The 18,228-nt window shown below is 38.2% G+C and overlaps 2 protein-coding genes across 3 annotated transcripts; both read right to left on the bottom strand.

The window, feature by feature from the left end:
• Nucleotides 1-2,591: 2,591 nt before the first annotated feature.
• LOC147790922 (uncharacterized) lies at nt 2,592-2,975 on the bottom strand. Its single transcript, XM_087127869.1, has one exon. It carries the CDS (start codon nt 2,973-2,975, stop codon nt 2,592-2,594), a length of 384 nt encoding a protein of 127 aa, XP_086983995.1.
• A 5,798-nt stretch (nt 2,976-8,773) lies between these two features.
• Nucleotides 8,774-17,984, bottom strand: LOC111803992 (uncharacterized). Of its 2 annotated transcripts, none has more exons than XM_023688623.2 (14): nt 17,781-17,984; nt 16,251-16,386; nt 16,012-16,154; nt 15,097-15,135; nt 14,927-15,019; nt 14,711-14,827; nt 14,497-14,592; nt 13,905-14,018; nt 13,027-13,080; nt 12,683-12,730; nt 12,131-12,281; nt 10,776-10,941; nt 10,260-10,329; nt 8,774-9,270 (listed from the first exon to the last, which is right to left on the bottom strand). In XM_023688623.2, the coding sequence occupies exons 2-14, from the start codon at nt 16,330-16,332 to the stop codon at nt 9,013-9,015; spliced, it is 1,431 nt and encodes a 476-aa protein (XP_023544391.2). In that variant the 5' UTR covers nt 16,333-16,386; nt 17,781-17,984; the 3' UTR covers nt 8,774-9,012. The 2 variants fall into 2 exon arrangements, with proteins under 2 accessions (XP_023544391.2, XP_023544393.2); XM_023688625.2 differs by having other exon boundaries at nt 16,251-16,316; nt 17,781-17,983.
• Nucleotides 17,985-18,228: the final 244 nt, after the last annotated feature.

Raw genomic sequence — 18,228 nt, 5'->3', positions numbered from 1 at the left:
GACGGAAGTGTTATAGCCTGGTCAAGATTCAAGGAGGTATTCTTGAAGAAGTACTATCCAAAAGTAGCCCGGCTAAAAAAAAACAACATGAGTTTACCTACTTAATACAGGGTGGACGTTTTGTAGATGATTATGCCTGAGAATTTTGTCATGGGCTTGGACCCAAAAATTTGTCGCACGGTAGAAGCCATAGACCCTACCACTTATGAGGCCGCATTAAGGACTACTCGAGCTTTTGAGAAGCCCAGAGATGAAGTGCATCAAGAGTTAGCAGTTACTATCGGGAGAAAGTGACCGTATAAACCAAGGGACTCATATCGACAACCACCAGCGCGTAGACCTTGATATGCTAACAAACATCCCCTCGACATGCTGACAGGCACTTGACATACTGATAGACATCCCAAAAACGAAGATGGGGCAGAGGAAGAGGAGGATGAGGGTGTAATATATGTGGAAAGCCACATGGGGGTAGGTGTATGGCTGAGACTAGAGAATGCTTTCGGTGTGGCAAAGAGGGCCATATTGCTATCAACTGCACAACCAAGAATACTGAGAATCGAATTAATCCAATAAGGGCACCATGTAACGACCGCTCTCCAACACATCGAATCACAAATCGCTACGTGCACTCTAGGGAAAAACCCTTACAACATTTCCATTTTATAAAACGGGAGACACAAGAAAATTAAAGTTATCTGATAAGCATTTCAAATCCAAAATAGTTTCAAAACATAACGGGATCCGCGGAGTTACATCAAAAGAAATCAGTTACAAAATAGCATAAGTTGTCCCAAAATAAACATCAAAATGACAATAAAACGACATGGATAGAAAAGACTCGATCTAAGGGTCTCCACTGCAGCCGCACGGCTCCGCACGTTCCCGCCACCGACATCGGTCTACTTAACACCTGAAAAAAATAGCAACAACATGGGATGAGTATAAAAAAACTCAGTAAGCAACCTACTTGTACGCTCTTATTGGACTTAATCCTATTCAAGGAATTTTTGGCTATGTGCTCGAATCTATCTCTAGTAAAGTCTACTCTGGTCTAAAAAGAAGACCCTATGGATTCTCATTGATACGGATTTTATTCCATACCTTAACTATCTACTAAGCTCAAATCAGTGGATTCCCCCTAGTGGTGCCTGACATCAACTACCTGTTCCTGAGAATCAGTAACTACCTGCCACTACGCCCCGTCGGGCTGGGTCAGTAAACTACCTGTCTTACACCCCTGTCAGGTTTAGATCAATAAAAGACCATGACTTTCCCCACTAGGCACCCCTGACGTGGTACTATGGTAGTCTACTCATTATGGCCACCCATATTCACTATAGGTGACAACTAAAATACGATAACTCATAATATATGAAATTCATAATTCACGCTATCAAGCACATAGAAAATGGTCGAACTCACAAATGGGCAACAATGGGCTATCCAAACCCCAAATCAATGCAAAACAATATATAAAGGAACACATCATACTCATGATGCAAATCAAGAAATAACAATCTACCTTGACATTCTAGGAAGCATACGAACTCAAACATTTATCAAAGAAATTCAAATTTGTGCATGCGGAAGGTATATAACCCTAACTATAATCAAGGTATAATCATTCACGTTATCGAAGTTCAACACACAAGAAACTAACATTAATTAACTCCTAAGTATGATACTAAATCGTTTGTCTATACTCCAAACCGACTCCTACAAGCATTTCTTAGAAACTTGCTCCATGCGGTTACTTACATGTTGTAGGTTTCCCGAGCTTGTTTCGGGTCTTTAACAAATTTTCAATTCCTTCAAAGATCTTCCGTTAGATCCTACATTAAGAAAATATATCAAAACTATAGAAGTTGGGTAGAATTCGAGTCAAAACGATACAAATTTGCGAAAATTGGGTCCTTGAACCTTGGGTCATGTTTACCTTCGAGTCTGATTTGGGTAGTGGGTCGGAGTCAGCTAGATGGGTCGGGTCGGGCCGATGTTGACTTTTGGCTCACTAGGCAAGTAGGGTCAATCGACGGGTCGGTGCGATTTTGGCAGGGCAGCTTGGTACACCGGGTCAATTTGGTCCAACGATCGATTAAATCCAGCGATCAACTCCTTCCTCCCTGCGACTTTCCTTCACTTCTTCAGCTTCTTCGACACTCGCCAACGTTCCTTTTTCCCTCTTCTTCGACCCTTGATTGTCCGACTCTGTTTACAAGCAACAGTAGTTTCATGCAAACTTATGACCTCGTTGGTATTTTCTCCCGTGGGTTTGACTGGAGTCCAACAAATCACTTGATGTTTTCCCTCTAATTTAAACATCTTGGTTCAAACTCCTTCCCTCATGTTTATTGGTCTCTTACCAATAGAAGTTCAAGAAATTTTGGGGCAGGTGGACCTATCCTCTTTCTGTCAACCCCCTTCTATGCTTTTCATATTTCTTTGTCATTATATTTATTTATTTTTTCTTTCTTTTCTCTTTACCCAAAATGTTGGTCCAGCTAACTTTTTACTTATTTAATGCCAGTTGTACTAGTTATTATAATCTTCCCCCCCTTAACAACTTTCGTCCCCGAAAGTTTCTAATCCTAGAACAACACAGGGTACTTGGCCCTCATCTCGCTTTCTAACTCCCAGGTTGCTTCTTCGACGTGATGGTTCTTCCACACCACTTTGACCAGCAAAATCTCATGGTTTCTAAGCTTCTGTACTTTCATGGCTACGATCCCGATGGGCTTCTCCTCGTAACTTAAATCCCTTTGCAAGGGAAGGTTTGCATACTCTATCACATGGAAAGGATCTGGGGTGTACTTACACAACATAGACACGTGGAACACATTGTGTACGGAGGCTAGAGTAGGTGGTAAGGCTAGTCTGTACGCTACAGGCCCAACTCTCTCCAAGACATCGAAAAGACCGATAAATCTTGGACTCAACTTGCCCTTTTTCCCAAACCTCATCACCCCTCTCATGGGTGCAACTTTTAGGAAGACGTGATCTCCGACGGCGAACTCTAAGCCCTTACGATGTGTGTCTTCACAACTCTTTTGTCAGCTCTGAGCAGTCTGAATTCGTACTCTGATTTTTTGCATTGCTGCATTCGTTAGTTGCACTAACTCTGGCTCTAACAATTGCAGCTTCCCCACTTCCTCCCAGAAAATTGGGGACCAACATCTTCGCCCATGCAAGGCCTTAAAAGATGCCATCTGTATGGTCGCCTGTTAACTGTTATTGTATGCAAATTCCATAAGGAGGAGTTATTCGTCCAAACTGCAGGCGAAATGAACCATGCATGCTTGCAGCATGCCTTTTAGGACCTGATTCAGCCTCGCCTCTCTGTTTGTCTGTCAGTTTGGGGGTGGAACGCTGTACTGAATCTGAGTTGGGTCCCCATTTCTTTTTGCGAACTTTTCCAAAAGTGGGAGGTAAAACCTGTTAGCTACCTAAACTGATCCCTATTTTTGTTAAAGCCACATAATTAGAGTGGGTGGAATATTAACTTGAGTGGAAGGGCTTTAATTGAGTCACCACGTCTTTCCATTTTTAGATTATGTTTGTTATTTAAATATAGTAAATGAATGAGAAACAAATCATTAGTATTAAGAAATACGTCTGTCTCTCTTGTGTTTTTCCTATTTTTTCTTCTTCAGATCTATAGGCTGTTTCCCCCCACAATTTCCTCGTCAAATTGTTCAGTCAAAATAATAAAACGTGCATCCCTGTTTGACATAATGGAGACCGGAATCCCATGCAGACAATTTGTTCCAAATACAACTTTGCCCACTTATCTACCGTATAGGTATCCTTACTCGGAATGAAGTGGATGGATTTCGTCAACCTATCCCTTCGAGGTCTTGGAAAATCCTGATATGAAGTCCATGACTATATCCTTCCACTTCCATTGTGGGATGTCTAGGGGTTGTAATAGGCTTGAGGGTTTTTGTCTAGGGGCCTTCACCTGTTGGCATGTTAGACATTTACTAACTCTGAGGGCAACATCTCGCTTCATCCCTTGCCACCAATAGCACCTCTTCAAGTTGTGATACATCTTGGTACTACCAGGGTGTACTGAATATAGAGATTCATGGGCTTCAGTCAAGAGGTCTTCCTTGATCTGTCCATCTGCGGGGACACATAACCATCCTTGCCACAGTAGCCCTCCATCAGAAGATAGAGTGAACCCTTCTTCCCTCACTGTCTCATCCTGTTGACAAATCGAGTATAAGTGAGGGTCGTTGCTCTGAGCATTTATGATTCGCTGTCTTAAATTCGGCTGGACTTTAAGCTGACTCAATCTTCCTATTGCACCTCTTGTCACCACTTTTATTTCAACCTTCGCCATATCCTCTTGCAACCTACACTCCCTTGTGACTAATGCCAAAGAGTGAGCCGTTTTCCTGCTTGGTGCATCAGCTACGACATTAGCCTTACCTGGGTGATACATTATTTCAATGTCGTAGTTCTTGACTAATTCCAACCAACGCCTTTGCCTCATGTTGAGTTCCTTTTGAGTGAATATGTATTTCAAGCTCTTGTGATCGGTGAAAATCTGTATACGCTCGCCATACAGGTAGTGTCGCCATATCTTTAGAGCAAATACTATGGTAGCTAACTCCAGGTCATGCGTTGGGTAATTTCTCTCGTAGTCCTTTAACTGTCTCGAAGCATAGGCTATGACCTTGCCATTTTGCATCAGGACACAACCTAGGCCCTTCCTTGACACGTCACTATAGACCACAAAGTTGCCTGGGCTATCTAGTACTGCAAGTACCGGCACTATAACCAGTCAGTGTTTAAGTTCATCGAAACTTTGCTCACATGCACTATCCCACGAGAACACCTTCCCTTTCCTTGTTAGTTGTGTGAGGCTGGTGGCTATTTTGGAGAAATCCTGGATAAATCTTCTATAGTACCCAGCTAAGCCTAAGAAGCTCCTCACTTTAGTTGCCGAGGTAAGTCAGGGCCAATCTATAATTGCCTCGATTTTGGTTGGATCTACTGATATACCCTTTCCTGACACAACATGCCCCAAGAAGGTCACTTCCTGCAACCAAAATTCACATTTAGAAAACTTGGCATAAAGTCAATGTGCCCTTAGCCTTGACAATACTTGATGCAAATGCGCTTCATGTTGCTCCTCGGTCTAGGTGTATATTAATATGTCATCAATGAATACTATGACAAATGTATCCAAGAAATCCTTAAACACCCTATTCATCATATCCATGAATGCTGCTGGGGCATTCGTCAATCCAAACAACATCACGGTAACCACATAATGACCAGATCAACACCTGAAAGTCGTCTTGGGGATATCGATCTTCTTTATCCTCAACTGATGGTTTTCCGATCGCAGGTCAAGTTTTGAAAATAATGAAGCACCTTGCAATTGGTCGAATAGATCATCAATGCGAGGCAACGGGTATTTGTTTTTTATTGTTACTTTATTCAATTCTCTATAGTCAATGCACAATCTCAAGGCCCCATCCTTCTTCTTGACAAAAAGCACTGGGGCTCCCCATGGCGATACACTTGGCCTGATAGAACCTCGATCTAAGAGATCCTGCAACTGCTCCTTTAGTTCCTTCAACTCGGCATGAGTCCTTCTGTAAGGTGCCTTGGAGATTGGAGTTGTACAAGGTTCCAGCTCGATTGCAAATTCCATGTCCCTAACTGGTGGTAACCCAGACAGTTCTTTTGGAAACACATCCTTAAACTCTTGTACTACAGGCACATTCATCGTACTACTAGTACCTTTCCTCGTGTCCATTGCGCTGGCCAATAGGGCCCAAGCTCCGTGGCCAATTATCTTTCTTTCCTTTAGAGTAGAGATAATCCTCGGGTTGCTTCGAGATTCCACCCCCTTAAATTTAAAGCTCTGTTCATTAGGTGGCATAAAAATCACCTCTTTAGCCCTGCAATCGATAATTGCATGGCTCTCAGCTAGCTAGTCCATGCCGAGGATCACGACGAAATCACTCATGTTAAGAACTATTAACACCACCTCTAGAGGTAGTTATGCTATTACTATTTGACTTGCTTGCACCCTCTCATTACCTACTAAAATCTCCCATGACAGCGTAGACACCGATAATCTGTATCCTAAAGGCTCTAGTCCTAACTGTGCACAACTTACAAAGGTAGTAGATATGAACGAGTGTGTGGATCCAGAGTCAAATAATACAAAAGCATGAAAGCCAAGTACTGGTAAGGTACCTGTCACCACAGTGTCCATGTCATCCGCCCTCTTCCTAATAGTTGCCCTAGTAGTATCGTGATTCTGCGCCATGCCCCCTCGGCTTCCTTGCCCTGACCCTGACACCCTGTTCTCCTCTTGACACCTTCGGTGAGGGCAATCAACCTTCTTATGATCACTCTTACCACAATGGAAACATGCGTTCGAACCTGCCTTGCACTCCCTTGTATGTCTGGTGCCACAAGTGGGGCAAGTAGGTCTCTCAAGTCTGAGGACCTCACTTCTAACAACCTGGTGCATTTTTTTTGGAGGTGGCCTATGCGATCTTTCTCTGTTCACGTGTCGTGATGTGATATTTGATCTTTTTTTTTAGTATTGTGATAACTGATTACGACATATGAACTCGACCAACCGATCAAATGTTTAAATCTCTCATTCTTACTTGCTAATCATCTAAAAAAAGATTATGATACTTACCATAAAGAAAATCGTATTGTGATGCCAATTTGAGCATAGTTCAACCGATTATAATATATGAACTTGACTAAGAAGTTAAATATTCAATCTATTTTTTAATTGATTAGCAAGTAGAGGTGATAGATTCAAACCTCTAATCTCTTGATCAAGTTCAAATAGCATATTCAGGTGAGCTATGCTGAAAGTGACAAACATCACCGTCTTTTTTTTTAGTTGATAAGTACAGATGAGAGATTCAAACATTTAACGTCTCGATCGAGTTCATATGTTGTAATTATTGAGTTATCTTCAAATTGACCTCACTATCTTGTACTCTTGTACTTCATAATTTTCCTACTGAACGTCCTACATCATATGCATGAATCGAGTCTATCGATAACGTTCAATCTTATAGAAATTGACACATTCGTAATTACATCCATTGTATCTGTTTAGAATGTCACAAGTTGGCAACTAACCATCAAAGAGGCTTGAAGAAATTATGAAAGAGAGTGATTCTATGTAACAAACCCAAATACTGATTTTTAGAAAATGACCTTGGAGTTGACATTTTTTTCTCTCTTTCCTCCCATCCTTCAATTTCTACCGTCATATATATATATATATATTTCAACTTTGGACCTATTTATTTCTTCGATGTGTTTGATTATAGATTACAAGAAAAGTAATTTTGTAAAGATGGATTTAAACTACAGAACTTTAGTCAAGAACAAGTTGATCAAAGTTGATTAGAGTTATATGAAGAAAGTTATGAAAATGTAAGAAAATAATAAAAAAAAAATAAAAAAACGGATCAAAATCTAGAAATATACCATATTGCAGGCGAACCCGCAACGAAAGATGGTGGAGACACGTGTCGGCAGATGAACAGATGAATGTGGTTGGACGATGGGAGTACATGTGTCGAGGAGTGGATGGAGACGTGCTTGGCAAGTAGATGGTCCATGTGTCGCGGGCCACATCCATGGCCTGACCTACGATTTGAATCCACGACCCGCTCCGCTATGACACGTGTCCAACCCAAACGACCGACGCTACACGAATCGCCCGGCCCGACCTAACTAGGAACTCCCATCAACATGCCTATGTGTTGCATAGGAAGCTCACCTTTCCTCCCCTTAGGCGAGACGTACGTGTATGTGGGGAGCCTTCTAGATGCTGTATAACACATGAACGCACATGAGTTCCTCCTTTTTTTACTCGTTCAACTTCTGTTTGTCTGTTTTTCAATTTGATTTTGATACTAACCATAATTTTGCTTAATTTTGTACTCCTACTCGAATTTTGGAGATCCTAACATGTTGAAAAATTAGTTCAGGAAGACACTCCTAATCTAAATAGCCACATAGACTTGAGGCAAGTAATACTTGTAGGGATCATTAGGACGTGCAAGCATGCATGCATTCTTTACCTTAGATGGTTAGAAAATGCATGTTTAGGATTTTGAAGTGGTACTTTGGGAAGTGTTATTGAAATTACCATTATGCCCTTAAGTTCAGATTTTCAAGCAACGTTCGATATTTTATGCAAAAGCTAGAAAGAGAACATGAGTCGAGCAATATGGATGAGAAAACTATGTATGATGTAACTACCAAAATATCCCTACAATGAATATCCCTACAATGAGATTTGTGATTAAAGTTGTTTAATATGCTTTCCGCTAAGTTAGAAATGAGGATGTGCTATTGTGATGTGTGACGGAGGCAATTAATGAATGTTACATCTCTAATGAGCTAGAGGAGGGCTATTGTGATGTGTGATGGATGCTATACATTTCTGGTGAGATTGTTTGCATGAATGTTTTAGTATATGTTTTTTGTGCTTTAGGTGATCGATCGAAACATCTCCCTAGTAAAGCATGTATAAATGAACTAAGCTAAGATTAGGACGCCAGAGCTAGAGAGATTTACATGTTAACGTAAGTCAAAATGCTTTCAGTAGTCCAAACACTCTAGGATCGTTAGCATTGATTAGAGTTCTAGGCACGAAAGCACCTAGAGTTCAGACTAGCCTAAGGGGTTAATCTCGAGCATCTTGGAGAATAGAATAAACCGCGGCGGGGCATCTTAACCACGAGGCCACATTTAGTACTAAATAAATAGAAATAAAAGTTCAAACTTACTAGTTTTGAAACCTTAAAAAATGAGGGGGTATCCATAGAGGTGCCATCAAGACATTAAAAGGCTAATCCATCTGTGATGGCAAAGAGACCCTTCTCATAAGATTAATGACAACAATTATTCAAAACAAAACAAAACAAATGGCATTCATCCACATAATACCATACACCTACCATATGCCTCAATAATGCAAAAATCAATTGCCACTCAACAATTTTAAACACTATGGTTATTGGAGTTAAGTAACTTGTCTTCTTCGGTTGGGAGATTACTCGACGTAATTTGTATGTTCGTCTTCGAGTTCATCTTGTTCCACTCGTTTTCGACTCGGAAGAAAATCCACTGGAATCTTCGGAAGATCTCTAACGCCGTGATAGTGAACACCGTAAGGTAATTGTGGCGAAGATGAGCCGATAACTTATACGTCCATGTACACCGCAATATCAGATTACTTCCCAGCACCCAGATGTATACCTGTAGAAAACCATAGATTAGTATGATCCTTCCATTGCCTGTACCAAAAGATTTTTCATAATCACTTGCTGTTCATAATATCTAAAAACAAAATGCAAAAAATCGAACATGGACCACCATTAGCAGATATGGTCTTCTTTGGGCTTTTCCTTTCAGATTTCCACTTACGGTTTTTAAAACGCGTCCACTAGGGAAAGGTTTCCACACCCTTAGAAACCTCCCCATGTTGGATCTCCCAATCCACCCCCCTTCGAGGTCCAACGTTGTCGCTAGCACTCGTTCCCTTCTCCACTCGTTCCCTTCTCACCGGCACATCGCCCAATGTCTAGCTCTGATACCATTTGTAACAGTCCAACCACCACTAATAAATATTGTCTCTTTGGGCTTTCCCTTTTGGGTTTCCTCTAAAAAAAAATTTTAAAACGTGTCTGCTAGGGAGAGGTTTCCACACCCTTATAACGAATGTTTCGTTCTCCTCCCCCAACCGACGTGGGATCTCACAAATTGTATGGGTGAAAAAAAGGGTGTGCAGAGAACAGACAAAGAGGTTTGAAGAACTAGTGAAACAAACTATAAAAATACAACATTAAGGGACCAAATATGTGAACAGGGATACTGAAAAGAATGGTGTAAGGTACACAGCTCGTTGTAGAGAATTCATGGGTTCTAAAATGACCTTTTCTTTCTAGTTTTAAAAATCTACCAAAGATCTCACATTCAAAGTCATTAAAAAGCCTAAAACTAGGAAACAAAGCTAGAAAGTAGACTGAAAAGACATCTGAATAATTCCTTAGCCAAGTGACCAACAATGAAGGTCATTAACATAGAGCTCCAAAGTCGAGAAGGTACGAGTTTCCAAGTACGGGTTTATGCAGCCACTTATTCTCATGTTAAATCAACAAGAATTTGATCTCATTAGAAAACCAACTGGATAGAATATTGTGGCTAACTTGTTGAAACAATTCAAGTCTATGAATCAAGAACATTACCCATTTTCGCCCATACAAGAGATGCGAGAAGAAGTGCGGTCGGTTGAACTTGAAAATCCGAGTGAAAGTGCTGTCATTAGATATAAATAAAACCATATGTCAACAAATCATAAGACCACGCAAGCTACAATTTCTCCAGACACTTGAAGGAGTAAACATACAAGCACATAAAACCTCATAAAATATGTACAAGATTTAGTTGACTCGACGGCTCAATGAACTACTTCGACTAATTTATGCTCATGCAATCCTGCATCTACATGATTGTGCATTTTCAACATGGATTATAACAATGCAAAGTTCCCCCATCCACCCTGACCATTTTCAACCAGACACCCAATGATAGGAGAAAAGCAAACATAGAACGAATACTTGCTCCATCAAAAATTATGTAAGACGAAAAACGAGGGAGGTGCTCGTCTTCCACCATTTTTGTACTCTTTGAATAAATACCATTATTTTTCTTTTCTGTTTTTCTGTAAGAAAAAACGAATAATATATATAAAACTAGCATACCTCAAGTCCCAATCTCGTTTGACATCCCAGTAAAATGAGTATGAAGAGTTTAGAACACTAGACAGCAGCCAAAGGGGCCGATAAAAGTTGGTCCATCTATCAGGGAAGACATGGTATTTAAGGGCAGAAAGAAAAATGACCGGTACTGCTGTTGAATATTTTAGAGCTGCAACGATGACCAAATTAGAGTTACTATTATAGCATCAAGACAACAACAATTATAAAGCCAGGATTATAGATATAACATACAAACAGAATAAACACAAGATTATCCTTGAATTATTACAACAAAACAAAAGGGGAAAAAGCAGGAAAAATTTTAGAGTTGTAACTGTTTATTAGGTGTCATCTGGAGAAATTAATGGGTCTAAAAAATTTTAGGTAGTGATGTCCCACATTGGTTGTGGAGGAGAACAAAACATTTATAAGGGTGTGGAAACCTTCCCTTAGCAAACGCATTTCAAAGCCTTGAAGGGAAGCCCGAAAGTGAAAATCCAAAGGACAATATCTGCTAGCGATAGATCTGGGTCGTTACAAATGGTATCAGAGCCAGACACCGGACCATGTGCCAGCGAGGAGGTTGTTCCCCGAAGGGGTAGACACGAGGCGATGTGCCAGTAAGGACGCTGGGCCCCAAAGGGGGGTGAATTTGGCGAGGGGTCCCACATCAATTAGAGGAAGGAAAGAGTGCCAGCGAGGATGCTGGGCCCGGGCCCTAAAGGGGGGTGGATTGTGATGTCCCACATTGGTTGGGGAGGAGAACAAAACACCCTTTACAAGAGTGTGGAAACATTCCCCTAGCAGACGCGTTTCAAAGCTTTGAGGGAAAGCCTAAAAGGGAGAGCTCAAAGAGGACAATATTTGATAGCGGTGGATCTATTGTTATTTTAACAAAAAACAAAGTTGTTCATTAAAGATATGAAATGTTCAAAAGATACAAACTCCTAAAAGGGAGTGAAAGAAAAATGAAAAAACAAAATTAAGTAAATATAAATGCTTTCAATTCAAACAAATATCTTATAAAGAAAATCAAAGGGATAAAGAGAGAACACGAAAGAGAAACGTTGAACCTAGATGATTCAAACCAATCAATCCAATGAAATTGTTTATTTTCGACGATCCTTTGATTATGAAAGTAATCAAAGATTCTTTCAAGGTAAACAGAACCACAAAAAGCTTTTGTGATATGTTACACAGCTTACGCTCCTTCAAGGACTTCCTTTCACACGATTTTCCCGTAATCATTCTCTTCTTGATTTAGGTTGTTTCCTCACTCTTTCCCAGGGTTTTGCAAAAACTAATTAAGACTTTACCAATTTTGATAGAGACAGGGAACAAGAACCATTAGAACTCACCATTCAAAAGTGTTGTTTTTTCTCCTGTGTCCTTGTATTGTCGGAGACATTGGAACAAACGAAAAAGATAAGGCAAAACAAGAACCACGGGGATCGCAACAGAGTGACTTCCACAGACGGAATCAGCTTCGAACCATGCAATGGTGGCAACCTGAATAAGTTTAATAAATACAAACATATAAAGAAAAAGTGTCACTACTGGGAACATAATAGCATAATCTCTTAATCTTCCACCAGTTGGACAAGTGTAGGAATGTTATCAACAATTCAACATTTTGAAGAAAACAAAACAAAACTAAAAACTAAAAACTAAGAACTGATCAATGGAAAAGACGGTTGCAATCCACTAAATATAATGTAACGGCCCAAGCCCACCGCTAGCAGATATTGTCCTCTTTGGGCTTTCCCTTTCGGGCTTCCCTCAAGATTTTCAAAACACATCTGCTAGGGAGAGGTTTCCACATCCTTATAAAGAGTGTTTCGTTCTCCTCCCCAACCGATGTGAGATCTCACATATAATATTTAACCTTAAGACAAAAGAAGAAAACCAACCTGTCGGTGAATCATTCGACACACTGATCGTTCCAAATCAGAAAACACCTGGAGCCAAATCAGTGTTATAACCATGTCATGTAAGTATAACACAATAATACGTTTGTAAACAAAAACGATTCAGAAAACAGTTTCTAATTATGAATTCCCAAAAAGATGAAGCAGGAAATTATTAGGGCTAGTAGGTACGTTTGACATTTACACCTTACACTATGATAAATAGGTCTTAATACACAAGCGCAGAGAAATATTTTTGCATTAAGTCGCCTCTGTGGTACTACCACTATTATAAGCTGACAACGGATCTCGGAAATTCTTTATTAAAACAGCAGCAGGATACAAACCTTTGACATTGACGTCAGTATATCAGCTACGAAAAAGTCAGCAAATGTAATTGCCTGCATTGAACAAACATTAACGAATTGACAGCCAGCCATAGCAGACTAAATCCAACAATTCATGTATTATAAGAGGAAAAAAAACATTATGAAATCCACAAGGCTGAGCTGAAACTGAAAAACAACATTATGAAATCTTATAATGATCGAACGAAGTAAAGATGTGTGAATTCATTTCTTTATAACTGTCAATAATATTCATTTCGCCGAACAGCTGATTTTGGTTCAGTTCCTTTGTTTGGCTGTTTTTCTTTTCATTCCACTTCATCTTCTTTCATAGTTGTCAATAAAATTTCGGTTTCTCATTGAAAAAAAAAATGAAAGAAATACCAATCTGCACCAGAAATCAGCAATTCTGTGTGCCAAAAACATAACAACCCCAGACATACATACATGCATGTACATATAATATATACATAGAAAGAGAAAACATTCCATATTACAGTTGTAAGGTTGAAGGATCAAAATTTTCAATATATCCATAGGTTTTGCCACTAATATGTAGCCATGTGAAAATATTCTTATTCTAGTCCTTGACAATCATGAATACTAGTTAGTTGTTATGCACTATTGAATCATTTAAAATAAAACATAAGTAATATAACAATGTTTAAGATCATGGAACAATTTTAGACTAGAATACATGTGATAGTTAATTGAGCTTAAAATTATGGAAGATAAATCCATTTCAACAACACAAACATCTTGAACCGATGAAACATATTTTACAGGCATTTATTTGCGTAAAAATTTGTATACTGTCAGCTTTTCCTAACATTAAACACCAACTTTCATTTTTAACATACTTGATCAAAAAAACTTACCTGCAACGGGAAAACTATTCGCCAAAGAGTCCTTAATAAGAAATATCGAGATGACAAGTAAAATATTTCAAAAGGGAAAACCAAAATCATCACAACAGCGACATATAAGAGAACCTGCATGAAAGGTAAATAAACTTAATGTCATTTCATCTCCAGATAAGTAACCATAAAAAGATAGCAATATGAAATCTACACATAGTAAAGGCAAAAACAAGATACAAATGATAATCTAAAGTGTGCTAATGCCCCACTCTATGAAGAAGTATTCATGGGGCTAACCATGATGAATATTTACATGCAACAAGCACATTACCAGAAGAAGCTCAAATTCATCACAGACTAGGGAGACACAAAATGGCAACATTATGAAACCATATCAAAGTGAGTATCTTATCTAAGTTAGTATGTTAACCATGTCAAAGTGAAAACAAAATTATAATTATATATAACTTTGGCAAGCAACAAACCATCAAACAACAGAACTTGCAAAAGGCCAATTCTAACGTTTCCAAGGAAACAAAGAATTTAATTGCATTTCCAAAAAATTATAATATTCATTAATTACTAATAAAAGAGGGGGCGTCTATTACACTGGTTGTGATGCAGCTAGTGATACTTCCCCATGAGAATAAAGATAGAGATACGCTGTCATGCTCGTGGGGACAACAATAGTCATCCATGTGGCACACTGCAAAAGAAATTTAGTACACAGTGTATAAATAGCAGATTATAGTAGGGAAAATATATATAATTGCTTCGAGAATGATTTTGATTGGTCAAGAAAACGCATAATAAAGACTTTTTACCTTCCAAATTTCTCGGTGTGTAAGATGATTCTGATCAAGTTCAAATATTTTTGCATGATTAACATTCGATTGGGAAAAAACCCATAAGTTAATTCCCCAGAACCAAACCATCATAGTCTGCAGTGCCAAAACTAAACGGTCGGTAAGTATAAAGATAACGATGATAATAGTCAAAAACATAATTAAAAGGCATTTATAAAGGAGAAATTCACTCACCACCAAAAGAAGAGGATTATAATACAGAAATGCCTCGTAGAGAAATAGGTCTCGCAAGTCTACACTCATTCTCATAACAGAATCCCAGCCAATCTGTATTCCAACAATACCATGTCAGTGCATCAAATCAACTCATCTAATAGAACTATAAATGATCTAATAGAACTAACCTTGCAACAAAATAAACCCCATAAGATGAACAAGAAAACCTGGACATTAATCTGAATTAGTACTCTAAACAGAAAGGTATTGAAAATAACTAAAAGAGCAACAAAATAAGATCAAGGAAGGCACATTTCTTATTCAACGTTCAAACTTCTATGCTCATATTAACAAAATTTAATTCCATTTTTTTAGCAATCTTTTTATTAAAAAGGACTATTATTGATACAAAACAATGTGTCTTCACCCTCGAATACTTTTCCCTTTTTCCTTCCCCTATCCATTGAAACTCTCCTCTCTACCTCTCTTCAATCTCTTAGAAAACTCTCTTTATTCTTCTAAAATTTTATATAAAAAATAATTTACTTCAATATATATATATATATATTGGAAGTCCTGGGGGTTATTGAGCAGATCCCCAGATAATAGATATTTTTTTTTTTCTTTAATTTTTAATTTTTGAGCCCACAAATGTGATGGTCGGGTTGAAACCTTTCGAACTTAAGGAAGATAACAGGCACCTTAAGCACCAAACAATGGAGATGAATGTCCTATACACACTTGGTTATAACAGATTAGTCTGTGAAGGACTTGAAGAAAAACATAAATTTCTTCCTTAGCCACTCTTTAATGAATCATAGAATAGATTAGTAGAATTCACGAAAATATTGATCAATTTCTAAAAATGGATGACTTGGAAATTGGCACCATTATTCGAAACCAATTTGTTGTTTCCCACTGCATCCAAGATCATAATCCAGACATGGTGGATATTTCTAACTATGGCATCTAAAACTAAGTTCTCTTCAAAAGGAGAAATTCTTATAAGAACATAGCATAAGAAGCTCAATGTAGAAATCTTTTTTGTTAGAAAAATAACATAAATATTATGCATAAATAAATGAGGCAGAAAAGGCTCAAACCTTGAATCTCCATAACAAAATAGGAGATGGAACTATGGCTGTAGGATTCATTGTTAATATGGTACTCTTCAAATCATCTGCCTCCCTTGAATGCAAGGGAGTTTCGTCCACACCATTTCCTGTCTCAGTACCAGACAAATATTCTGCAGAAAGAAAGTGTCACTGACAGATTAGACCCTACAAAAGAAATGACTGACAAGAATCGTAAAACAAACCGGAAGGAATTGAAAGAGGCATACCCAAATCAGATACTACAGGTCTGCTTCCAGACTTTCTTAAATGAGGACTATTGGCAGGAACTGCCACTGCATTTCCAAACATAGATTAAACGGAAAGTGTAGAAGTTATTTTCACCGCTAAATCTTTGTCAATAACCTGAAATTATGAACTTGCGCACATATATGAGAGATCCTAAGAAAGCAACGGATGAAATTTCTCCCTAACACCGGTGAGTTCTTGAACCGTACACTTAAAAGGATGTTCGTGGGTTAGATTAGGTTTGATTGATTTTTTTATAACCTAGCCCAAACAATCTATATTTGCAGGTTCGGTTGGGTCGTTGGCTTTGTTTCCAATACACAAAAAAACTAGCAGAATATTACTTTGAGGGTTGACCCTCATTCACTTCAATTTTCACAAATTTAAAACTATAAACAAATATCTCGTACAAGTTAGAACTCCAACAATCATACAAAACCTGTTTGTTTCAAGTAATATAATCATAAACATCTTCCACCTTATATCAAAATAAGAGGTAATAAGACAAGATGATAGTGACAATACTATGCATAAACTGGATTACAGCACATAAAAATCTAAATGCACACAAATATAACTCAAAGAACTCAAGTATGGTTTTACCAATGTTTCTCTTTATGACGATCAAACTAACGAACCTACTTAGAGGACGGCCTCGAACATGAACTAATTACTGATCAGCAAAGAAAGCAAATACACCCTCTTTTTTCTTTGATTTTTAGTTTCAATTGAGTGAATAATGTCTTACATAATATCCATTACTCTCATTCCCTACTGCTTTTTGTGTTTCAAACGTTACGAATCAATGATGTTACAAAGGCCTTACGCATATTCAAGCGAGTTTTGGTACAAGTGAAAAAAAAAAAAAAAAAAAAAAAATCAAACAAAAAACAGAGCACAAGCTAGAAATGCAGATTGGGGAAGCTTTGAAACGTGACTGATAGATATAGGAGGGAGTAAGCTCTTGCCTCTGAGACATGACTTAAGAAATTTAGCGTCTGAAGAAGAATGTCCAAAAGAACACAAGGAAAGAACTATGGGATTTGAAGAAGAAATGCCCCAGATTCGTGAGCTGGGGCATGAAATTGGGGCTCAGCTCAGAAGAGGAAGGCCGGCAGCAGATCAGAGGAACAAATTATCATTCTACTACAAGTCTTCCACAGATTACATAAACAGAGCTCTCAAAACACTTTCAAGAACTCACTCAATCCCAATTTTCCTATCTAAGCACAACTAATCCATATGGTTGACTGATCTCGGATTGCACGGCGACTAGCAAAACTCAACCGAGGCATTATCTTCATCAAGATTAACAAAATTGAGAGGTAAAAACTAAACAAAGCCTTCGATCCAGCAATACCCATAACAAAATATGAAGAACTAAGCATCACAGATCTACACCCAACTCAAAAATTTAAGAAACCTCATCACGTACGACTTAAAAATTCACAAGCGAAGAGAAATTAAGAAAAACAGACTAATGGGGTTGGATCAGATCCGAAGAGACTTACGGCGAAAGATTCAATGGGTGCGACTGTTTCGATTTGAAGGAATTAAGTCGACAAAATGCAAGCCTTTTAGAATCCGCTGGATCGCCCCCCACCAAATCTGGCGCAAAGGGTTGGAGGCGATTAGCGACGTTCGTACTTCTTCTTTTTTTTTTTTTTTTCTCCTGTTTTATGGGCTTTGAGTAAGGATGAAGCAGAAGGGAAAACGTCGATTGCACTGAACAGAACGTCCTTCCAACAAATTATAAAGATTAAATTACTAAAAATACTATTTTTTTTTTTTAATTCAAATATATATTATAAAAATAAAAATAAAACTATTAAAAAATTTAATAGTAACATAAACTTTCAAAAAAAAAAATAATAATAATAATAAATAACCTTAAAACTTTTTACCAATATTTTAAAAATATCTTTAAACTTTTAAATTTTTATTACCCTTAAATTTTTT

Source organism: Cucurbita pepo, chromosome 10, assembly GCF_057944985.1.
Source record: "Cucurbita pepo subsp. pepo isolate OVF chromosome 10, ASM5794498v1, whole genome shotgun sequence".
Lineage (NCBI taxonomy): Eukaryota > Viridiplantae > Streptophyta > Magnoliopsida > Cucurbitales > Cucurbitaceae > Cucurbita > Cucurbita pepo.
This window is presented reverse-complemented; position numbering and strand designations above follow the sequence as displayed.